The sequence below is a fragment of the Emys orbicularis genome, chromosome 13 (assembly GCF_028017835.1).
Source record: "Emys orbicularis isolate rEmyOrb1 chromosome 13, rEmyOrb1.hap1, whole genome shotgun sequence".
In the NCBI taxonomy this organism is placed as follows: Eukaryota; Metazoa; Chordata; order Testudines; family Emydidae; genus Emys; species Emys orbicularis.
The window spans coordinates 5,356,586-5,381,071 of record NC_088695.1 but is presented as its reverse complement, the minus strand read 5'-3'; the positions used below and the strand labels follow the sequence as shown (position 1 = coordinate 5,381,071).

The following is a 24,486-nucleotide window of genomic DNA, read 5'->3' as shown; positions in this document are numbered from 1 at the left end:
CATGGAAAGTCACAACATCTGTGACTTCCGTGACCTCCATGACAGATACGCAGCCTTAGTCATAGTGGATCAAAATGTAAATATGAGTCAACAGTGTAACACTGTTGCAAAAAATAAAAAGCAAACATCATTCTGGGACGTATTAGCGGTAGTGTTGTAAGCAAGCACGAGAAGTAATTCTTCCGCTCTACTCCACGCTGATTAGGCCTCAGCTGGAGTATTGTGTCCAGTTCTGCGCACCACATTTCAGGAAAGATGTGGACAAATTGGAGAAAGTCCAGAGGAGAGCAACATCAATGATGAAAGGTCTAGGAAACATGACCTATGAGGCAAGATTGAAAAACCTGGGTTTGTTTAGTCTGGAGAAGAGAAGACTGAGAGGGGACATGATAACAGTTTTCAAGTACATAAGTGGTTGTTACAAGGAGGAGGGAGAAAAATAATTCTCCTTAACCTCTGAGGATAGGACAAGGAGCAATGGACTTAAATTGCAGCAAGGGAGGTTTAGGTTGGACATTAGGAAAAACTTTGTAACTGCCAGGGTGGTTAAGCACTGGAATAAATTGACTAGGGAGGTTGTGGAATCTCCAGCATTGGAGATTTTTAAGAGCAGGTTAGACAAACACCTGTCAGGGATGGTCTAGATTATACTTAGTCCTGCCATGAGTGCCGGGGACTGGACTAAATGACCACTCGAGGTCCCTTCCAGTCCTACGATTCTATGATCTCCTAGCAATTTCCCTCAGCGGTGGGGTATGAACCCTAGTCTCCTGTCTATATACCCCCTTCAGTTATTCCATTCTGCCCCCTCCCCTAAAATCTACATGTGCTTTATTTGGACACAGGATTCCTTATGAACTTCCTAGTAACCAGCAGAACCACACACCCCTCTCCCCAGAGGTGGCCGCAATTCAGGGATCATGGCCCCTCTATCACTAGAACTCTCAGGCTGTTTACCCAACTGGGTCTCTGTTTGCAAAGCCCTTGGCTCTTCCCCAACAGCCCCATCCTCCGGCTCAGATCCTCCTACCCCTGAGTGTGCACAGCCCAGTGAAGACACAGATAAGCCCCAGTGGCTGCTCCCTGGCTGGTATTCTCAGCATTGGAGGCTTCCTGTTTGCTCCAGCATCCCCCGTTCACCTTCGTGCTGAGCTGTAAGACAGAGCGACAGCCACAAAGCTGTGATTGCGCCAAGGCGAAGGGCAGGTGAGTCTGTGCCACTGGCTGCGAGGTAGGGACAGAGGGGTCAAGGGAGAGAAGGAATGGAAGAAGCGGGAATTGGGATCACTCTTGGTAACTGCCCAGCTAATACCCTTTCCATGGACCCCATTCTCAGATGTGGGGATAGAACCCAGGAGTCCTGGCTCCCAGCCCCCCACTACTCTAAACCCAGTAGACCCCAATATCCACCCAGAGATAGGGATGAATCCCAGGAGTCCTGGCTCCCAACCCACCCTCCCCCCACTATAACCCACTAGACCTCACTCCCCTTCCAGAGCTAGACTCAGTGTTGACGCACATCTGGAGCTCAGCAGTGAGCCGGAGCATAGACAGAAAAGCCTCAAGTCAATGCGGTACTTTGCAGAGTTTGCCAGCAGCGGGTAAGGGAATCCCCCACAATCCATCTGTAACTCTTTGGCCAGGTGTCCACAACATCCAGGAAGACCCGCTCAGTGCCATGTCAAAGTAGGGATCCCTTAGAACAGTGGTCTCCAAAGTTGGGGTTTTTTGCTTCGGTCGTTCGAGCAGCGCTTTTTTTTTTTTTTTTTTTTTTGGCTTTGGCGCGGCAGGGGATGCGTGCTCAAAAAATTTTTACTGATAGGGGTGCGCGATCAAAAAAGTTTGGAGACCACTGCAGAAGGAGCTCGACAGCTCAGGGCAGCCCTGCCCTCTCCTCCCCCGCCCCTCCTGTGAGAAATGGGAACATGATGGTGCCTCTGTTCCTGCCCCCTGCAGCACCCGCCTGGGAAGGGGCACTGGGGGATGAAGAGCCCCTGGAGCTGCCCCCTCCCAGGCTGCAAGGGGGGAGTCCCTGATGCAGCCCCCCAGCCCTGGGGGTGGGCGTTGAAGAACCCCAGGAGCAGCAGAGGTGAGGCTGGGGGACAGGACTGATGGGATCAGGGGCTGGGGGGGGACGGAACTGATGGGGGCACTGGATGGGTGGGGGAGGTGGGGAAGCAGAAGGAATTGCTAGGCAGGGTGGTGGGAAGATACCAGGGGGAGAAATACTGCAGCAGGGGCCACAACCGCCCGACCCAATCGATTTGGGATCATTGTCAGGGCTGGCCTTACCATGAGGCGAACTGAGGCGGCCGCCTCAAGTGCCAGACTGGGGGGAGGGGGCGCCACTAGGACCCAGAGTGTAGAACATTGTGTCTGCTGCTGGTGCATATGTATTCTCTCTGCTCTAGATGCACAGAGATGGTGGAGTGCTGTGCTGGAGGAAGGAGGGCACAAGAGACATAACAGGCAGGCAGGAGAAAAGGTGAGAGGGAATAACAGAAAGCAGCAGGAGCTGCAGGGAGAGAGAGGAGGAGGAGCCTCTTATGTACCTCTCTAGCACCCCTAGGAACCTGGACTGATTAACACCAGCTTCTCAGGGAGCTTCCTGTTTCCTGCTGCTTCCCTGAACCCACCTGAGAACAGGCAGTCAACTGAAGTAGTAGGAGCCAGTTAGGCCCTTAAGACGCTGATATCTTCCCTCACTAGGCCCTGCTACCAGCCTGCTGATTTGTCCCCTTCAACTGAGTGTTGAGAGCCACTCTAGCTGGCACAGAACAGCAGTCATGAGTGAAAGAAGAAAACGCCCCTCTGGGGCAGCATTCAGAAAAAGAAAGAAAGCAAAGGAAGCTTTTCTATCTAAGCAGGAAGGAGCTCTCCTGAGATACATAGACACAAATGTTCTGGCCCCAGTGAGGATGTGAGTGGTGAGGAGATGCCTGATCTTCCAGTTAGTCAGAGTGCAGGTGACCTGGCAGCTACTGCAGCATCCATATCTCCATCTCAAATGGATGTAACCATGCACATTCCTGAAGAAAAGTGTAGATCAGAGAAGAATGTGGTGGAGGCGCAAGAAACAGCTGCTGCTGAGTTTAGTTCCTGAAGTCTAGATGATCCAGGACTGTGGACCCACTTGAGCAGTAGCTTGAGGGACTTCCTTGTACTGCATGGGCCACAGCAAGTGAAAAACTTCATGTTCCCCAAAGACAATGAAAATAGAAGTTTCCATCCAACACATTACTGGCGTGAAATCCCCAATGGTGACAAAGTGGAGAGACCATGGCTTATGTACTCCAAAACCCAGAATGCTGCATACTGTTCTTGTTGCAAACTCTTCCAGTCTAATGTTCCAGCCACGTTGGGTTCTACAGGAACAAAGGACTGGAAAAATCTGGCTAGAAATCTGGCATGCCATGAGAAGGCAGCAAATCACCAGAGAGCATTCCATAGGTGGAAAGAGCTTGAGATGAGACTAAGGTTAAAGGCCACCATAGATGATCGGCATCAAGAGAAGATTGCATCAGAGTCAGGAGCGCCACCAGCTTTTCTGCCACTCTAGGTGGCGGAAGGTCCCGCCCCGAAATGCCGCCCCCCACAGAGGCGGCGGAAGGTCCCGCCGCCGAAATACCACCGCGGTCACCACCCCCCAAATTGTAGCGCCCTAGGCGACCGCCTAGGTCGCCTAATGGGTTGCGCCGGCCCTGATCAGAATCTCTTTACTGGCAAAATGTTCTGAAAAGGCTCATTGCCATTGTGAGAATGCTTGCTACCCAAAACCTCGCACTGCGTGGCACTTCAGATCAGCTGTCTGTGCCAAACAATGGAAACTTCTTTAAAATTGTGGAGCTAATGGCTGACTTTGATGCTGTACTCCAGGAGCATCTAAGAAGAGTCACCACCCAAGAAATGTACACACACCACTACTGTGGAAAAACAATTCAAAATGAGATCATACAGTTACTGGCAACAAAAGTCAAACAGAAGATTGTGGCAGATCTGAAGTCAGCAAGATATTACTCGGTTATTCTGGACTGCACGCCTGATATCAGCCATACGGAACAAATGACTTTAATGGTGCCTTTTGTAACAACAACAGAACCTAGTGAAAATGTTCCTGCAATGGTGACTGTCAGAGAGCATTTTCTAGAATTTATTGACATTGATGATACTACAGGAGCTGGTATGACAAATGTGCTTCTTAAAAAGCTGGAAGATACGGGAATTGTGATAGCTGACATGAGAGGTCAAGGCTATGATAATGGTGCCAACATGAGAGGAAAGAACAGAGGAGTGCAGACACGGATCCGAGAGTTAAACCCTCGAGCTTTTTTTGTCCCATGCAGTTCTCATTCATTGAACTTGGTGGTCAGTGATGCAGCATCAGCTTCTAGGGAGGCTGCTGAATTTTTTAATGTAATTCAAAGCATCTATGTATTTTTCTCTGCATCAACTCATCGATGGCAAATTTTGAAGCAACATCTGGAAACATCCTCTCTGACACTGAAACCACTGAGTGCCACACGATGGGAAAGTCAAGTGAAGGCGATAAAGCCTATCAAACACCAAATTGGGAAGATAGATGATGCATAGTTGCCATTATGGAGGATAATGCTATGACAGGAACTGTTCATGGGAGAACAGTGGCAGAGGGAAATGGAATCACCAGAAACATACGTAACTTCAAATTTCTGCGTGGCTTAGTGTTGTGGCATGACATACTCTTTGAAATAAATGTTGTAAGCAAGAGATTCCAAGGTGTTGACCTTGATATATCTGGAGCAATGGAACAACTGGACAAAGCAAAGTCAGATCTACAGTCTTACCGGCCAGATGAGAGATTTCAAAACGTTCTGAAGAGTGCACAGAAGTTGGCAGAGGAACTTCACACTGAAGCTATTTTCCCACCCATTCAAAAATACAAGTGTAACCCTTCTGCCCATCAGAGTTGGCAGCAACAAGGGCCGGGTTCAGTATCTAGGGGTTCTGTTTCAATAACACAATGCAGAACCGGCTCGAGCCCCCGCTCAGTGACCTGGGACAATTACACACCACCCCCTTGGGTGCGTCTAAGAGGCAATACTTCCCCTCTCGCAAGCACAGAGTCTGAGTGTAGCAAAAGCCTTTTAATAAAGGAGGGAAACAATGCAGCATTATGTTGGGGGAACACCACTAACAGGATTCATAACACAAACCATGAGAAAAGACCCTCCCCCAAGTAAGTTTGACCCTCCCTTTTCCCCTCAGGGTCTTAAGTCCAGCAACCCAACAGTCACCCCCACCCACAGTTTCTGTCCTTGGTCAGTGCAGCCCCCAGAGTTCAGAAGTTCATCTGCAGAGTTTACCTCCCAGCCTAGGTGGAAGTGGGGGGAGGTATGGGGGGAAGCTGACATGCTCCGCTGCTCGGGTCGACGGCCGATTGCCACACCTCTTCACTGGGTTCTGCTACAGTCTTCACCGCCAGCCGCTCCTCTCCGCCAGCTGTCCTGCTGGCCGCTCCTCTCCGCTAGCCGCTCCTCTCCGCCAGCCGTCCTGCTAGCCGCTCACCAATATGTCTTCAGGCCCCCCTTACTTAACACAGCTCTCAGTGATTTCAGCTCTTTAGTAACTTTAGTGATTTCAGTTGTTAGTAGGGGGTCCCAGTACTGGTGCACTCAGAACCACTTGCCCAAAGTAGGTCTAGTGCTTAGACCTAGAAATCAGTGATTTCAGCTTTGCAGCATGTAACAAGACTGCTAATGGAGACAAAATTAGCTCTGTTATTATACAGTGGAGAGGTCAAAGTGGTGTTTGAGGCCCTCAGGACAGGCCCACACCACCACATACACATACCTGTCCCCAGCCTCTCTTAGTTCATTGGGCTTTGGAACCCATGTCCCTTGCCTAGCGAGTGCTGCTTAGTTGAGGGCAAGTCCCTCCATCATAAAATGCCAAGTACAGTTCTACTGTCCTTGATTCCATAATCAGGATAACAACCCTTTATTACTCCTGCCCCAATAACAAAGAGACTGGGGGTCCCACAGCAGCCAAAGTGACCATTTGGGCAAGCAGTCCCTTCATGCTAGGCGGGGTGGGTGTGCCCATGCAAACGAGATCAGCCCCTGAAGTCCTTTTCCACAGCTCACCACCAGATGTCAAGGTAGAGCTCATTCTGACTGCACTTACATCCACTCCCCAACTGAAAATTTGTCGTCCCAACAAATCACAGTCCCTATTATACCAACTCATTGGTTCCCTCCAAAGGGCTTCAGGAAGCCCACTATGGCTTCCACCAGCCTGTGTGCTCACTAGTCACCCCAGGTGCATCATAAGTTAACCGTTTTACTGGTCTTATTACCCTGTCCTGTCTATTGAGAATCTCTGTTGCAGGGGTAGATGGGACATCTTCTTGAGCGACGGATGGAGAGGTTTCCTTTGAGGGTCCCTCGGCTACTGGCATAGGCCCCTGCACCTCTGGCTCTAACAGTGGAAAGTCCAAGGTGCCCAGGGCACCCTCTACCTGTATGTCTCCACTGTCCAATAACCTGTGTGTGTCATCACAGGGGGCTCCCATCGGCGGCACAGGGGTGCCAGTAACGGGCCTAAATACTTCCGCCATGGGGTTTAGGGCTGAGGGGGGGGAGCTCTCTCTTGGTTCAGCTGATCGAGACCGAAATCTTGTCTCCATTCCAGGATACACCACGGTCATGTCTTCCTCCTCAGACTCACTCTCAGATGTGTTGAATAGGGGTAGGTTAGCTGCAGGGGGCCTGCTGTCCGTGTTGGATGGCGGCTTTGGTCTGGCACTTTTGTCCTGCCCGGTTGCCCTGTCATGGCCCATCTCATAAGGGGTGCCCACCAATTCCCCCACAGGGAACAAAATGTTTCTATGCACCATCTTTATTTGCCCAGGACCCACTTCAGGTTTGATCTTGTAGACCAGCAGATCTCCCAGCTTTTCCATCACCAGGTAAGGTATTGCCTTCCACCTGTCAGCTATCTTGTGTTTGCCAGCAATACCCAAATTTCACAGCAGGACTCTGCCCCCCGGCTGGAGCTCCTGTGAACGCACCCTAGCATCATATCGATGTTTGTTGCGGTCTGAGTTCTTCCGAGCTGCAGACATAGCTAAGTGATCAGCATCCCACAGCTTTTCTCTTAGTCGGGATACATATTGCTGATGAGTTTCATAGCTATCTCCATCCTCTGATACACCAAAGCACAAGTCTACGGGTAATCTTGGTTCTCGCCCAAACATCAAGAGATATGGGGTAACTCCCATATCATCGTTCTTTGTGGCGTTGTAGGCATGCACCAGAAATGCGACGCGCTGCCTCCAAGTTGCCTTCTGCTCTGGTCGCAAAGTCCCCAACATATCTAACAGGGTTTGATTGAACCTCTCTGGTTGAGGATCACCTTGAGGGTGATAAGGCGTTGTCCTAGATTTTTTAATTCCTGCTATCCTCAGCACTCCTTCAGAAGGTGACTCTCAAAGTCCCGCCCCTGATCCGAGTGTATCAGGACCGGGAATCCATAAACTGAGAAATATTTCTCCCACAATACCTGAACGACAGTGGTGGCGTTTGATCACGTGTGGGATATGCCTGCGCATACTGCATAAAATGGTCAGTCACTACTAGAATGTTCCCGACATTCCTCTTGTCTACTTCTAAAGACAATAAATCAATGTATACCAGCTCCAGAGGTTTGCTGCTGGTGATGTTCTTCAGATACACAGCCCTCGTGGGCAGAGTTTTCCTTTGCACACATCGAGCGCAGGTCTCACATTTCCTGCGAACATCTTCAGCCATCCAGGGCCAATAGAACCTACTACGAATAAGTTCCAGGGTCCTCTCCATCCCTAAATGTCCAAAGTCATCATGCAGGGCCCTCATGGCCAGGGCTCTATATTCTTTTGGCAGCACTAGTTGTGCTCATTGCTTTTGTAAAGGGTCACTCGGTGTAGCACTCCCTGAATCAGTTTTAGTTTGGTCAATTCTCTCAATAGTAGTTTACCCTCAGGGTTAGGTGGAACAACCGCAGCTGGGCTTCGCCTCTCCCTTTTGGCAAGTAGTGTATCACGAATGTCAATATCTTGCAGCTGGGCTTCTTGTGAGTCAGCTGCGTTGAGCATGGGCAACAGAGATACGTCCAACGCAATGTAGTTCACTGAGGCAGAAGGCACGCATTCAGGAGGCAGGCCCAAAGTTTCTGCAGCACATCCATGAAGGCTCTCCTGGGCCTCTGGCTCTTGACAACTCACACTGCAAATAGCTCTCACTCCATCCATGGGTATCACAGAAACTTCCAGTGCCTGCGGACGCCTGGACAATGCATCCGCATCTACACTGCTTTTCCCTGATTGGTATTGAATGCTGAAGTCATAGCTAGCCAAAGCGGCCACCCATCTTTACCCTGTAGCAACCAGCTTAGCACTTGTTAACACATAAGTCAGTGGATTGTTGTCTGTCCACACCTGGAACTGAGCACCATACAAGTAGTCTCGAAATTTCTCAGTGATGGCCCATTTCAAGGCCAAGAACTCCAGCTTGTGGGTGGGATAACGAGTTTCACTATCAGACAGTCCTCGGCTGGCAAAGGCTACAGGTTTACGTTTGCCTTCCACTTCCTGGTACAGGACTGCTCCCAGGCCCTCCAAACTGGCATCAGTATGCAGGATAAACGGTTTGCTTGGGTCAGCAAAGACTAAGACTGGAGCATGAGTTAGGCAAGTAATGATTTCTCGAAAAGCCCCTTCACATCTCTCATCCCACCGTGGCCCAAATGGTTCAAAGGGGCCATAGTTGCTCTGCACAGGAGGCTTTGGGAACCTCCCCTTATTCTTGGTCTTAGATTTGTTCTTGCTGGACTGGTATCCCCTGGTAAGATCACTCAGAGGTTTTACAACCGTAGCATAGTTTTTCACAAATCTGAGGTAGTAGCCACTACATCCAAGAAAGGTCTTGAGTTCTCTGTAGTTGCTTGCACATGGCCATGTAGTGAGTGCTTCTATTTTATCGATCAGTACTCACACCCTCTTGGGACACGATGTGACCCACATACTTCACTCAGGTTCTGCAGAACTGGCATTTGTCAATTGAAAGCTTCAAACCATAATCCTCCAACCTATCAAACACTTTAAAAAGTCTTTCTTCATGCTCCTCCAAGGTTCTTCCAAACACAATCAGGTCATCCAAATAAACTAACACTTGCAGTAAATTCATGTCTCCCACAACTTTCTCCACAAAACACTGAAATGTGGCAGGTGCTCCAGAAATCCCTTGGGGTATGCTTTTTTACTGGTAAAACCCTAACGGGCAGATGAAGGCTGTCTTCTCCTTATCTTCTTCTCCCAGAGGGATCTGGTAGTATCCACTCCGAAGATCCAACACAGAGAACCACTGGCTTCCCAGCAAACAGTCTAAGGCATCTTGGACTCGAGACATAGTGTACTGATTAACCACAGTACGGCTGTTTAGGGTGCGGTAGTCAATACACATCCGGATTTTCCCATTCTTTTTATGGACCACCACAATGGGTGAGGCATATGGGTTGCAGGATTCTGTAATGATGCCATTCGCAGCCAGCTCCTGAAGATGATGTCACACATCTTCCATCTCGGAGAGAGCAATCCTCCTAGATCTCGCCCTGAAAGGTCGAGAGTCATGTAGTCTGATGTTGTGCTCTACTCCTTTTGCACATCCCACATCCCACTCATGCAGTGAGAACACCTTGGACCTTTCACAAAGTTTCTTCCTCAGGCGATCTTTCCACTCCTCGGACAATGGTGAATCTCCAAAGTCAAACTTTGCTGGGTCTATTGTCGGAACTTGAGTCTCACACTGGGGTTTTACAATTGATTCAGGCTCAAAGAGGTCTGCTATCTTTTGTCCTTGTTTCACAACAACATCACGACTTGTTTCATTAGCAATCAGTATAATCACCTTTTCCTGGGCTTCAGCTGGTAGGGTTATGACTCCACTGGGGACCAGCACTCCTTCCAGGAGCTCTCCCTCAACCGGCTGCTCTACCATTGCTAATGGCCCTTTACTACCTTTCAGTCAGGTACTCATGACAAGCACTTCTTGCTCTGTCCTTGCAGGCACTACTAAGGGGGTTGTGCATGCGTACTTCAGTGCCCCAATCAGTAGCTCAGATGTCTCCCTTTTAGCACTCTCAATTTTCCTATAGGCTTCAGCACAAAGCGTACAGAGTCTTGTTACATGCTCCAGAGCTGAAATCACTGATTCCTACATCTAAGCATTAGACTTACTTTGGGCAAGTGGTTCTGAGTGCGCCAGCACTGGGGCTCCCTACTAACAGCTGAAATCACTGAGAGCTGAAATCACTAAAGAGCTAAAGTTACTAAAGAGCTGAAATCACTGAGAGCTGTGTTAAGTGTGGGGGGGGGCTGAAGACATATTGGTGAGAGGCTAACAGGACGGCTGGCGGTGAGTAGCGCCTAGCAGGACAGCTGGCGGAGAGAAGCGACTAGCAGGACAGCTGGCAGAGAGGAGCGGCTGGCAGTGAAGACCGTAGCCGAACCCCGCGGAGAGGTGTGGCAATCGGCCGTCGACCCAAGCAGCGGAGCATGTCAGCTGCCCCCCTACCTCCCTTCACTTCCACCCAGGCTGGGAGGTAAACTCTGCAGATGAACTTCTGAACTCTGGGGGTTGCACTGAACAAGGATGGAAACTGTGGGTGGGGGTGACTGTTGGGTTGCTGGACTCAGGGCCGGCTCTAGGTTTTTTGCCACCCCAAGCAAAAAGAAAATTTGGCTGCCCCCCACCCCAGCCCTGGGCTCTTTCCCCCCCCCCACCAGTGCCCTCCCCCACCCGCACCCCCGACGCCCCAGCCCTGGGCTCTCTCTTCCCCACCCACCCGCACCCCCTGCTGCCCCAGCCCTGAGCTCCCCCCCCAAACATGACCTCCTTGTTCACCACAGCAATCCCCATTTACACTTGCAGTGGGGATCAAACCGTTTCTCCTATTTTTATTTCACTTTAGTATAAATCTCGCCCCCGCAACCCCATCTTTAGCGCTCCAAATGCAGGGCCGGCTCCAGGCACCAGCTTAACAAGCAGGTGCTTGGGGCGGCCAAGGGAGAGGGGCGGCACCTGCGGCAATTTGGGGGCGGCAGGTCCCTCACTCCCTCTAGGAGCGAAGGACCTGCCGCTGAACAGCTGCCGCCGATTGCGGCTTTTTTTTTTTTTTTTTTTGCTTGGGGCGGCAGAAATGCTGGAGCCGGCCCTGGTACCAAGCTGACCTCCCTCCTTCCCACTGCCGTGTCCCCTCCCACGTGGGTGTGGGTGTTTTCAGAGCTCACGATGCCCCCGATTGAAATGAACCCCACAGACACCAGGGCTCTGGACTCAGCTGTATTGACCCTGCTGGGGGGCTGGAAACGACAGTTGGGGGGCGCGAGCGCCCAGTTTGCACCATCACCGCCCCCCCCACCCTGGGGGCGCCGCAGGCCGGAGCCGGGGCCCCTATTCGTTGCAGTGGTCGGCGCTGGAGCAGCACTTGTACTCGGCGTGACGCCCGGTCTCCGGGTCATCCCACGTCAAGCCGCACTTCTTGTTATCCGCCTGGATGCAGCCCAGCATCTTCTGCTCCACCTGGCCGCCTGCAAGGGGGGAGGCAGAGAGAGCAGGGGTGAGCCAGCGGCTCCCATCTCGCCTGCACCAGCGAGTTGAGCCGCTTTAGCTTCCCCCGATGGGATGAAAGGGACACAAGCCCTCCCCCAGTGGGTAGGGGAGGGTGACACAGAATGGGCGGCCCGGGTCGGGTGGGGGACTGTGCCTCTGAGGGCCGAGCTTCCCAGACAGAGAGACCCGGCGGGATGCTGCCTGCAAAGCTCTTGGCATTGTGCAGCCAGTTGGAGCAGGGCCTCGAAGAAACCAGAGCGCTTGCTTACGCACTGAGGGATCACATAAGAACGGCCACACTGGGTCAGAGCAATGGTCCATCCAGCCCAGTGTCCTGTCTTCCGACAGTGGCCAATGCCAGGGGCTTCAGAGGGAATGAACAGAACAGGGCAATTATTGAGTGATCCAGCCCCTGTCATCCACTCCCAGCTCCTGGCAGTCAGAGGTTAAGGGTCACCCAGAGTATGACCATAAGAACGGCCATATTGGGTCAGCCCAATGGTCAATCTAGCCCAGTCTCCTGTCTTCCTATAGTGTCTGGCAGCAGATGCTTCAGAGGCAATGACCAGAACAGGACGATTATCAAGTGATCCATCCTCGGTCCCAGCTTTTAGCCATCAGAGGTTCAGAGCATGGGGTGAACAACACAGCCTGTGTTATGTACAGGTTTGGAAAGACTCTATTTTTATCGGTAAATGTCCATTTCACCACACACACATGAACAGACAAAATACATTTCTAATGATAAGTGAAATTTGTAGACAGTCAACGTAAGAAAAATGCTGCTTACAAACTTATCAGAGTTTGCTGTAAGGCTATTTCCATTATACGTTTCGATATGTGATGTTGACAATTTGTGTTTTATGGGTCATAAAAGCTTTAGCTTTTCAAATCTCAACAACTATTGTCAGGAAATAATGATTGTCCAACCCCTCCCTTATTGTCTGAAACCCATCCAATTTCCTGCAACTGTGAACATTTAAATCGATACAAATTGGGAGGAAAATGTTGAAAACCCCAAATTTTGCACAGCTGTGAAAATTTAAATAGATATAAAGATGCTTAAAAATAAACATTGATATTATGTGTCAAAATGATAAAAAAATAAAAATTGAAGTCTGCCAAGCTTAGCTATACAGGAGTCAGCCTAGATGAAAATAAGAGTGTGTGTGTGTGTTAGAGAAACCATAACTCTCCCATTGAGGTGGACTCCCAGGGAATGTGTCTGAGTAACTGAGGGGCTCGGAAGGGCAGAGACACTGGTTTCGGGGCCTAGGCAGATGACCTGCAGGGTCCCCACTGCCAACATGCGTGTAGGAGATGGGGTGCACCTGGGAATGTGCCTGAGAGAGCCAGAGCGGGAAGAAATGATCAGTCAATGCCCAGCCTCAGGAGGCTTAGCAGCATGTGGGGTTCAGTGGTTGGATCCCATCCCGTGCGGAGAGTTGGGTGGGATCAAGGTGTGCTAGTGTGTGCAGGAGGAAGGGAGGTTATTGGAGTGGGGGAGAAAGATCACAGTGTCCCCTAGGTGGCGTGGAACAGTGGAGGTGCTGATTGGCTGGAGGCAAAGGAGGTGGAGCCATGGGGGTCCTATAAAGAATGGCGGGGGGGATGGCATGCAGTTTAAAGCTATGCCATGGGCTGTGGTCCAGATAATGCAAGCCATGTCTTGGAAGGATGGGGGTGGCGGGTCTACGGCCTCTAGGTGGGTGCGGCAAACAGAGTGGGCAGGGCCAGCTCAGACACTGATGGGCCAGCAATGGAAGGTGAGAGGCCAGTAATAACGCAAGGAGGAAAGGGGTGTGGTTATCGGTTTTGAGTGGGTGTGGCCAACGCTGTAGGTGGAGCTAACCACCTCTGCTCAGATGTGGGTGGGGGATAAGGTGAGGGGTGTGAAGCAGGGGGGAGTAAGAGTTTTAGACAGAAGTGAGTGGGGGGAGGCTCTTGCCTCTGGATGGGTGCCAGCAGAGCCCCTAGTGGAGAAAGGAGACAAGGGCAGCCGAACGCCTGGGTCCTTACCGTAGGAGATGGTGACGGAGAGGCAGGCTGCCTTGGGCGGCTGGGAGTTGCAGCTCATTTTGGGGGGCATGCAGGGCATCCCTGGCTGCAAGGAGCTGCAGAGCCGGCAGCGCAGGGCGTCAGCTGTGGAGGGACATGAGAGATGAGCACCCATCAGGCTGTGGCCGCCCAACCCATCACCCGGGCATCCCCCCAAAGGAGCGCTCCCCAGCAGCGCCCGCCACTGGCGGCCCCTACTGCAACCTCTGGGGCTTGGCTCTGGGAGGGGAGTGGGATCTAGTAGTTACAGCAGGGGGAGCTGGGAGCCAGGACTCCTGGGTTCTATCCCCAGCTCTAGAGGGGAGACGAGGTCTAGTGGGTTAGAGCACAGGGGCTGGGTGTTAGGACTCCTGGGTTCTATCTCCAGCTATAGGAGGAGAAAGGGGTCCCCCACAGCAGAAGCAGCTCAGGGTCTGCATAGTTCACACACTAGTGGAATTCCCCCCCACAGCCCGAGACAGCACTTACCCCCTAGCATGAGGCAGAGCAGGGCAGAAGCTGCGAGGAGCAGAGCCCGGGCCATGCTGGGCTCCTCTGGGTCAAGGCTGGTGCTGGGTCAGGGGAGTGGAGAGTTCTCAGCTGGTGGAGATGCAGACTCCTGGCTGATCGCAGGGGGGCTTGGGGCTGGCTTTATCCTCCCACAATCCCCTGAGGGCCAACGCCCGCAGATCACTCATGGGGGTGGAGGACAGCAAGACTGGACTCACTGGACTGTGGCTGATGTCCAAGGAGATTGCCAGGTGGACTCCCACAAAAAGAACACCCGCTGCCCAGAAGCAACACCCCCCCCCTCCCTCCACCAGGGATACATTCAGTAGGGGGGCTGGGAGTCAGGACTCCTGAGTTTTCTCTCTGACTGAGAGTGGAGTGGGGTCTAGTAGGCTGGGGTGGGGGAGGTTGGGAGCTGGGACTCTTGGGTTCCGACCCCAGTTCTGGGAGGGGAGGGGAGTTTAGTGGTTAGAGGTGGGGGAGCTGGGAGTCAGGACTCCTGGGTTCTATCCCTGGCTCTGGGCAGGGAGTGGAGTCTAGTAGTTAGAGCTGGGGGAGCTGGGAGTCAGGACTCCTGGGTTCTATCCCTGGCTCTGGGCGGGGAGTGGAGTCTAGTAGTTAGAGCTGGGGGAGCTGGGAGTCAGGACTCCTGGGTTCTATCCCTGGCTCTGGGAGGGGAGTGGAGTCTAGTAGTTAGAGCTGGGGGAGCTGGGAGTCAGGACTCCTGGGTTCTATCCCTGGCTCTGGGAGGGGAGTGGAGTTTAGTGGTTAGAGGTGAGGGAGCTGGGAGTCAGGACTCCTGGGTTCTATCCCTGGCTCTGGGAGGGGAGTGGAATCTAGTAGTTAGAGCTGGGGGAGCTGGGAGTCAGGACTCCTGGGTTCTATTCCCCCGCCTCTGGGAGGGGAATGGGATGTAGTGGTTAGGGCAGGGGACACGCGGAATCAGGATTCTGGGTTCTAGTCCTAGGCCTACCATTGGTTTTGGGCAAGACTTTTATCCTCGTTTGTAAACAAAATTGCATCAGCCATGAAATATGTTTCCGATATGTAACCTCACCCTCTGAGATCTGCTGTAGGAATTATTGTGGGGGGCAGTTCTCTGCCCTGTGTTACACAGGGGGTCAGACTGGATGATCACAATGCCTCTTTCTGGCCTTGGAATACATGAATCTATGAAGCTATAAATACCCTGTGTGGAGGTGGGATGGATCCTGATGAACTGGCGTAAATAAGGACAAACACTTTGTTCTCACAGTTAATGGGTTCAGCTTGATCTGTTCCTGAGGGAATTAGGACACTGCCTCCCTCATATTTACCTGCTATTGAGTCAGTGGCAACCCCGGTGTGGCGCTAGAGGGAGCTGTGCTGCAGGGATTGGGGTGGGGGCTCAGTAGGGGGCGCTCTCCCTTCGCAGGCAGTGCTGACCCTGGTCCCTGGAGATAAAATGTAAAATAAAGACCCTGAATACACCAGATCCATCCCTGGTCCTATCCGCTAGACTCACTCCCCCTCCAGAGCTAGGGAGAGAACCCAGGAGTCCGGGTTTCCAGTCCCCCACTGAATCTAGCTGTGGAGACTGATCCGTGCCCAGCAGTGATTGTTCTCTGTGTGGGCAGCTCCTATGAAATGGCTCTGCCCTGTCCCTCCAGCCAGCACTCCCCGGGCGATGCTCCCTGCATGGCTGGCCACGGCACAGAAGGATAATGCCAGTCCCCAGCCACCCTGTGATCAGTCAGGAGTGTGTGTCTTTCCCATCTAAGACCTCTGTACTCCCTGCACCCAGCACCTGCCCTGGCTCAGAGAAGCCCAGCATGCCTAGGGTCTGACTCCCAGCCCCCTGCTCTTACCACTAGACCCCACTCCTCTCCCAGAGCTGGGGATAGAAACCCAGGAGTCCTGGCTCCCAGCCTGCCCTGCTCTAACCCACTAGACCCCACACCCCTCTCAGAGCTGGGGATAGAAACCCAGGAGTCCTGGCTCCCAGCTTCTCCCCCCTGGCTCTAACCCCCTAGACCCCACTCCCTTTCCAGAGCTGGGAAAAGAACCCAGGAGTCCTGATTCCCAGCTCCACCACTCCCCTTTGAGAGTCAACAATAGGACCCAGGAGTTTTCACTCCCAGCCCCCTTTCCTCTGGGGAGGACAAATGAGTGTTGAAGATGCTGAAATCAGCCCCCTGGTGTGGTGTCTGTGTCCTTCTAATGTGCCGACTCAGATGCACACATACAGCTGTCCTGGAAATGACCGTGTCAATTAGTATCCCTGGTGGAGGGAGACCTCTCCTTGGAGGACTCAGAGGTGTGGATGGGGATCGCTGGTCTCCGCCTGCCATGCTAGGGGTTACATGCTCAACGCAGGCAGCTTTTAGCAGGGGCTTGTCAACCTGGGGTGAGCAACCCCCGCAGTGCCGCTGAAAGACGATGAATCACAGCCCCGGGTCCTCTCAGTCACGCACAGGCCACTTCCCTGGCACGTCTTGGGTCAGCAACCCACCAGATCTCTGCTCGGCCATGGAGACGTCTGGGGTAACCCAGTCAAACTGACAGAACCTCAGGCGGGGAAAAGTGGTGTCACTTCGCAATGTATAATGATTGGAGTGTGGGGGGCTGGGAGCCTGGACTCCTGAGTTCAATCCATGGCTTGGGGACGAAAGTGGGGCCTACTGAGTTGGAGGGGGGTGGGAGTCAGGACTCCTGGGTTCTTCTATCTCACTTGGTGACGCACATAATAAATAATAATAACAGAAGGTGTTTATTAAGGAAAGCAGCTACTAACCCAAACAGTCTTCTACACAGCTCTCGGTCCAGAGTGGGCTTCCTTGTTTACCAGGGACACCACATTGGCTGGAGTGATATGCTGCACACAGCGACATCTAATGGCTGAATGACATACTGCTAGGAAACATGCCTGGAAAGGTTTCAGAGTAGCAGCCGTGCTAGTCTGTATCCGCAAAAAGAACAGGAGTACTTGTGGCACCTTAGAGACTAACACATTTATTTGAGCATAAACTTTCCTGGGCTAGTGAATAGGATGATATCGCCATCTAGTGGCCAGATTAATTACTACAGCAGCCACCTGCTGACTCCCAGCTGAGGGAATTACTCCCTTTGCTCAGCTGGTGGTAGGCATCTGGGATTTGATGCTGCAGGTCCTGGCTTCCTCCATGGGGCTCAGTTCTCCTTCTCTTCCTCATGTTCCTTCTTCCTTGAGGGGTCAGCAGTTCTGTGGATCTCAGCTGGGGGAGGAAACGCAGATGTCATTCTGCCACTGAAAAGGCCCAAACAACCACAAACTGGGCTTGAGTTTGGGGCTGCCCCACAGCACGTGGGTTCTGGGGACCTCAGGGGATGGGAGAGCTCCTCACAGGTGTCTGCCCCTCTAGGAGGCCAGAGGATCATCCCATGTTCACATGAAAAGTGGCAAATGGGACACAAGGCTTTTCCCCTCTAGGAGATGCCAGCTGTAATCCATCCTCAGATCTAGGGGATTGGCTGGCTCGGGAGGGCAGGGAATTTTCCCTATAAGGTGTGCCAGCTCCAATCTGGCCCCAGGATAGGGGAACTGCCTGCTTCGGGGGGGACGGGGAATGTGACACGAGGCCTTTCCCCTCTAGCACTGCAATCCTCTTACCCTACTGATGCTCACCTGTGGGGCTTGGCGTCTCTTTGAGCAGCGATGCTAAGAAGCCGCAGTGCTGGGCGGGCGATGTCCCCTGGGCCTGGGGCGGCTCTGTGCTGATGCGGACGAAGTTCTGCTCCTTGGAGTTGTAGAGGGGCCACTGCTCCTTGCTGCCCTCTGACCCTGTGGGGTTCCTGGGGGGAAATTGAACACGTCCCGTGGAAGTTAGAACTGGACCTGGGTGGGGATGGGAATGTGCTCCAACGGGAGTCTGACACCCAGATGCAGGAGTCATTGGGAGTCAACCTGCAAAATCTGGCTCCTTTCCAAAATGGCCACCCTCAGTTAAGATGGCTGCCACCCCCTGTTCTTCTCAAATGGACTAATACTCAGGGTGCCAATGTTCTCTATGAGACTGAAGCCATATGCTGCCCTCAGTGAAGATGGCTTTCCTTATGTGCTCTCAGACATAGAATAGGCAGTGTGGGGAGCAGAGCAACAGAGCAGGAGAGGGAAGGACACTGTGGTGGTGGGGAAACATGGGGCCACAGACCTGGGCGGGAAGGAGGCTGAAGCCAGAGTTTGCCCTCAGTTAAGATGTCCACTGTCTCTTGTCCTTCCAAACAGGAGAAAGCCATGTGTTTCCCTAACTAAAGATGGCCACTTCCTTCTAATGTTCTCAATGGGATTGAAGCCACAGGTGGTGGTGGTGATAGTATCAGGGTTTTCTGGGTGTCTGGGGTTTGTAGCTTTGTTTTTGTCAGGGCTGGCCTGAGGAAGAGGAGCCAGCCAGGGGCTGTTATCTAAGCTACTTGTTTTCCTGCAGGAGCATGTTCGTGTTGCTGTGTTTTCAAAATATCCATGTGAAAGAGGAAGGGGACTGTTACTAACTATGAATCATCATGTTTAAAATTTTGCCTCCCTCATAAAAATTTAGCTCTCCCTCCAGCCAGGGGTATAAGTTGGACATATTGTGACCTATATTTAAGAAGGAAGTCTTCTGAGACTTGGCTGCCAGACCACGTTGTGGACAACTGGCTCAAGGGGGACACTCGCTGTGCTGGTTTGATCACTGGGGCTGCGTTTTGGGCTGATAGGACTCAGGGGCACGAGAGGATTCTGGGGGACTCCCTTACCCGCTCCTGGCAAACTCCGCCCAGTACCGCATCACCCTGCGTCTCAGCCCGGTCTCGGCCTCCGTGAGAGTGTAGTTGGCACCCCACAGGAACGCTAGGGTCCCGAAGAGGTAGGGCACCTCGGAGCCGTGTGGCACCCCCATCCACTCAGGTAAAGACAAGCCAGGAATGCGGTGAGTGAAGTAGTAGGTGTACACAGGACTGCCGGCCTCCGCCTCTCGCCCAGCTACCTCGGCTACCGGGCACACAAAGAGGCGGTCACCGGTGGTTTGGTCCATGGCCCATAAGTACCGTCCCTCATCCTGCCTCTCCTGGCTGTACCGCTGTGCCACGATCTGGACGGCCTCTTCTGGGGCCCCTGGCATTCCCAGCCTCACCACCTGCAGCAGCTCTTCCCAGCCGATGTGGCTGGTGTTCTCCAGGCTGAAGTCAAGAGGACTGAATTTTAACATATAGGCGCCTTCGTTGGAGGTGAACCCAGCCAGGATGGGCATAGGCTGGCCGTGCCCGGCCCTCAGCAACCTTGGTGGTGTGTCAGGGAGGAAATCCCCATCTGGTGTCGGCACAAAGGACAGCCCCAGCAGCTCCTTGTGGCGCAAGACGGAGAACTCGTGTTTGTGGAACTCCCCGGGTTCCTTCCCCTGCAAGCAGCCCACCAGGGCGGTGTCGTCACCATCGGCGCAGCCCAGCAGCTGGCCCAGCCTCCGGCCTCTCTCCTTGGCCTCCTCGAGGGAAATCCAAGCCCAGGGTGCGGTGGCGGCTCCGCTCTGCAGCGCGGCGCGGGTGAAGAGGGCCCGGCTCCCCGCAGAGAGGAGGTGGAAGCCAACTGAGGAACCGCCAGCGCTCTGGCCGAAGAGCAGGAAACGAGCCGGGTCTCCACCGAAGGCAGCCGCGTTGTCCAGCAGCCAGCGCAGCGCCAAGCGCTGGTCCCACAGGCCGGCGTTCCCTGGGGCGGCCGGGGGCAGGGACAGGAAGCCCAGCGCCCCCAGCCGGTAGTTCATGGAGGCCACGATCACGTTCTCGGTGGTGGCTAAGAAGCGCCCGTCATAGATGTCGAATGAGGCTGCACCTGAGACAAACGCCCCGGCATGGATCCAAACGAGGACGGGGGCCGTCCCGTTCGGCTGGGGATGGGGCACCCACACGTTGAGGAAGAGGCAGTCCTCGGACTGCGGTCTTTTTGGTATCCAGACATTAGCCTCAGGGAGACCAGTAAGCACAGCCTGGTGGCAGACATTGCCGAAGCTGGTGGTCTCCAGGACGTGGCTCCAGGGCTGGTGGGGAAGCGGTTTCTGGAAGCGCAAGGCCCCCACGGGGGGCTCGGCGTAGGGGATGCCCAGGAAGGCCGTCACTGAGCCGGAGCCGGCCGGGAGGCGCTTGCCCCGGATGGGGCCGCTGGTGGTGAGCACCACGGTGCCGTCGTCATCGGAGCCAGAGCTGGAGCCCGGCAGGGAGAGGAGGAGCAGGCAGGGGAGGAGTCCCAGCATCGCGGCAGCTGGAAGGGAACCGCCCCCCAAGGGAGTTACAGGGCAAGGGCCATAGGGCCTTTCCCCTTCAGCCATTGCCAGTCCTGATCTGATCCAAGCCCTCCACCAACCGATGGGGGCAGATAGTTTCCTTTGCTGTCCTTGTTCCCCTTTAGCAAATACAGCCCCACCGGTCATTCACCCTGGAGTGCTGAGTCTTTTGCTGAGCTCACCCTGGTACGTCCTTCACCCCACTGCGGGTGAGAGCGCCCTTCCTGCCCTGGGAGAACGAGTCAGGACGGAAGGGCAACCATCGCATTCCCCCACCCCCTACTGGTAGAACCCAGGAGTCCTGGCTCCCAGCTCCCCCACTTCTAACGACTAGACGCCCCTCCCCTCCCAGAGGTGGGGACAGAACCCAGGAGTCCTGACTCCCAGCCCCCTCTGCTCTAACCCATGAGACCCCACTCCCCTTCCAGAGCTGGGGATAGAACCCAGGAGTCCGGCGCATGGTCATCTCACACAGTGGCTTCACAAATTGTACCCCTGAGCCCAGCAGCTGTGGGAACCAAGATACCAAGGCAGCAGAGAGCAGAGGAACCAGACAAAGTAGAGGGAATGGGGGGACAGCGACAAACAGGTGATCCAGACCTGGGCAGGAAGCTGCAGGGTCCGTGTGGACGGGCACAGGATCTAGTGGGTTGGGAGGTCAGGAATCCTGGGTTCTAGCCCCAACTCTGGCAGGGGAGTGGGGCCTAGTGGGTTAGAGCATGGGGGCTGGGAGTCAGAACTGGAGAGGCAGGTTTGGAGCATCAAACCGTCCTTGGAAATGCATCTTGTGGGAGCAACGGGAAATATAGAATCCAGGCCCAAGGTGGGGGACTGGCTGGGTTGGGGGGCAGGGAATGGGACACAGGGTCTTTCCCCTCCATGGGGGCACTGGTTGCGGTCTGCCCCCAGTGTGGTGAAGGGGACATGGGGCCTTTCCCCTCCAGGGGATGCTGGCTCCGATCCAGGCCCAGATCCCCCTGCCCCCTCTCTGTATATTGGGGTAGAAAGAAGACTCCCCCCCTACCCCCCATGTGTGTGGGGTGACTGTCATGTGCACTGCCAGCTGGCCGGGGAAGGAACGTGTCCCTGCACCTTGTATTGTATAAGGGCCTGCAACTGTCATCAAGAAACCACCGATTTTCTTGGGCACCCTGGAGAATACGGTTCTTCCTTGCTGTCCATTGAGCACCAACAAAGAGGGCAGTGGGGTCTAGAGGGTTGGAGCAGGGGGGACTGGGAGCCAGGACTCCTGGGTTCTATCCCCAGCTCTTGGTGTGGGGTCTGAGAACTGGTGTATTGGACAGGTAATTCGCAGGGCAGATCCAATATCCAGCCCTTGATGCTGCATCGTTCCCTCCCTTGACCCCTCTCTCCCCCTCTTGGAGCTGGGGGGCCAGCGGCAGCACAGACTCACCTGTCTGTCTCCCCAGTGCAGTTGCAGCTTTGTGGCTCTCACTGGCTCACGGTTCAGCAAACGGGGGATGATGGATCTGACTGGACGGCTCCAACCCAGAGACTAACAGCCCCCGCGGTTTATTGATCCTGAGAGCAGTGACCTTGCTGAGCTCAGCACATGCATGGGGGAGGGGGGCATGGGCCGGCTGGAGGGAATCCAGGGCAGGGGCCAAAGGCTTCGATACGCAGCGGAAAGGCTCCCCTGGCTGAAATGCAGCCACCTCTGGGGTGGGGCAGCGTATAACATCCACCCAGCAGCGCTGCATGGGCATCGCTCCCTCGGCGCTGAGATGCAGCCACCTCCGGGGTGGGGCACGGCAGCCGTTGAGCACACGGGAAGGTAACGTATTGGTTTAGGAGTCAGGGGATTGCATAGGAGCTGGGAAGGCAGAGTTCACCTCCCATGTCTTACTGGGGGTGAGGGAAGCGTCGGGGGTTCATTGATGCTGGAGAGGGGGCAAGCCTCACTGGAAAGACCTTGGGGAAATATATTTTCTGCCCCAGGCAGTACATGGCAGAGCATCTGCCCCACCGCCAGCTGAGGTGAAGGATCGACTCCCTGCTCCAGCGCCTGGGGGGAAGGATGGGGGAGAGGGTTAGGGCTTGAAAGGTTTCAACCAAGCTGTGTGTAACTAGTGCACGTGTGAGTTGACGTCTGCACTGGAGAGCCAGGTTTGGCGCTTCAAACCCTGCTTGGAAATGCATCTCGTGGGAGCAACGGCAAATATAGAATCCAGACCCTGGGGGGTGGGGAATGGGACATGAGGCCTTTCCCCTCCAGGGGATTCTGGTTCTGATCTAGGCTGTTGTCCCCCTGCCCCTGTCTTTGTATATTGGGATACAAAGAAACCTCCACCACCTCCCTGGCGTGTGCGGGGTGACAACTGGCCAGGTAGGAACTGTCTCTGTGGCTTGTATTGTATAATGGCCTGCAACTTGTCGTCAATAAAGCACTGATTTTTGAGATCCCTGAGTGTGTACGGCTCTTCCTCACAGTCCACTGAGCACCAGCATAGACAGGAGTGGGGTCTAGGGGTTAAAGCAGAGGGCTGAGACCCAGGATTCCTGGGTTCTATCCCCAGCTCTGGGAGGGGAGTGGGATCTGGTGGTTAGAGCAGGGCAGGCTGGGAGCCAGGATTCCTGGGTTCTATTTCTGGCTCTGGGTGGGGAGTGTGATCTCCGGGCTTCATCAACTGTCTGTTGAAACCCCAGAGCATCATTCACCTCCCCATGTAATCTGTGCCCCCCGTTATCTGGACACGGACCTCCCTGCCCCCAACACACATACGCTCTCTCGCTCCCTCCCCACTGCTTAGGAGCAGCTAACCAATCTCGCACACCAGGGTAGTGTCTGTAGACTGAATATGCTTTAATGCACCGGGAGGCTACAGGGGGCGGTTTAGTCCAGCGACGACTGAGGGGTTTATCAGTGCGATTAATAAATCAGCAGCTGCCGCAGGCGCTAACAGGAACTGGATGCTGTCATCTGCAAGGAGGGTTGGGTCCCCCCCCGGCAGGGGAATTGTAATTGCTCAGCTCCTCATGCGCCGCTTCCTGGGCCCCACACATCCTGGGTCTGCTCCTGCGGGACACACAGCGAGTGGGGTTAACAGCAGTGGGGATAAACTCAGCCTGAGCAGGGTTTGGTGTGGTTGAAAGTGGGGTGGGAAACCTGCAGCCGAAACCTAGGTGCTGGAAGGCGGGGGCTCAGTAGGGGGCGCTCTCCCCTCACAGTCCCTTCTGACTGCAATGCTACATTGTACCAGTAGGGGACGCTGTGCTGCTGGAGTTCCCGTGTTTCCCAGCATCTGTGACCCCAGGGTCCAACATGCAAGGTTCTGTTCTGTTCTGCCTCCCATAAGAGGCCTGTGGCACATAGGTTTCACAGTGTCTCTTGGTTTCTCCTTCACTCCCTTGTTACACAGCAGCTGCGCCCCTCCCCAGAACCCAGCTGCGTTTCATTCTTTCAACGCCTTCTATCGCTTCCTTGCCATTACTGGCCACCAGCCCCCATCCCCCTCTGTCTTTGGATCCATCCTGCCATGCTGACACAGAGCTGGTCCCAGCTGGCAAAGGTTTTACTGGTCTGTAACAGCCACTTCTGAGAGGCCTGACAAACTCACTACACCTAACACCCCACTTTCACGGTATTTATCCATAAACTCCATCATGTGAAGCTTCTGTTGTTCCGAGCCCCGTAATCATTGCGAGATGTACGTACCAGGGATGTTTAAGGAGCTGTGCTTAAGTACTGAAAATATGTTTTAGAGACCAAGGGAAAAGCAGAGTTCTGTCGGACAAAGGATGGCTTATTCGCCTGTCTACCTCGGTGCTCGTGTAAATGAAGCTCCATTTACATACGGCGTCCATATGAGGGTGTGAAGTTAACACAGGAGAAAAGACACCGGCGAATGAACAATGGGGTAGGAAAAGGGGGGGGCATCCTCACGCTGGGGACAAAATCATGCTTTTGGGGGGATATAAAGAGAAGAAAAAGGACAAAGAGGAAGCACCACTAGGTGGCGCTGGTACATAGTCTTCCAAAGTTCTTTAGTGTGCAAGCAAGTTTTGACTCTTCGGAAGACATGCTG

At 53.8% G+C, this 24,486-nt stretch overlaps 1 protein-coding gene across 1 annotated transcript; it reads right to left on the bottom strand.

The window, feature by feature from the left end:
• Positions 1 to 17,339: 17,339 nt before the first annotated feature.
• LOC135887912 (acetylcholinesterase-like) lies at positions 17,340 to 20,422 on the bottom strand. The gene is made up of 3 exons (XM_065415711.1): positions 18,924 to 20,422; positions 17,815 to 17,981; positions 17,340 to 17,404 (listed from the first exon to the last, which is right to left on the bottom strand). The coding sequence occupies exons 1-3, from the start codon at positions 20,408 to 20,410 to the stop codon at positions 17,340 to 17,342; spliced, it is 1,719 nt and encodes a 572-aa protein (XP_065271783.1). The 5' UTR covers positions 20,411 to 20,422.
• Between the last annotated feature and the right edge of the window lie 4,064 nt (positions 20,423 to 24,486).

What these genes read in the sequence shown, in the direction of transcription:
- LOC135887912 (XM_065415711.1), bottom strand. Translation starts at nt 20,410, where the DNA reads ATGCTGGGACTCCTCCCCTGCCTGCTCCTCCTCTCCCTGCCGGGCTCC. An exon ending in GCGGAGTTTGCCAGGAGCGG is followed by an intron (nt 17,982 to 18,923) that starts GTAAGGGAGTCC and finishes ATTTCCCCCCAG; the next exon opens with GAACCCCACAGGGTCAGAGG. An exon ending in AGAGACGCCAAGCCCCACAG is followed by an intron (nt 17,405 to 17,814) that starts GTGAGCATCAGT and finishes TTCCTCCCCCAG; the next exon opens with CTGAGATCCACAGAACTGCT.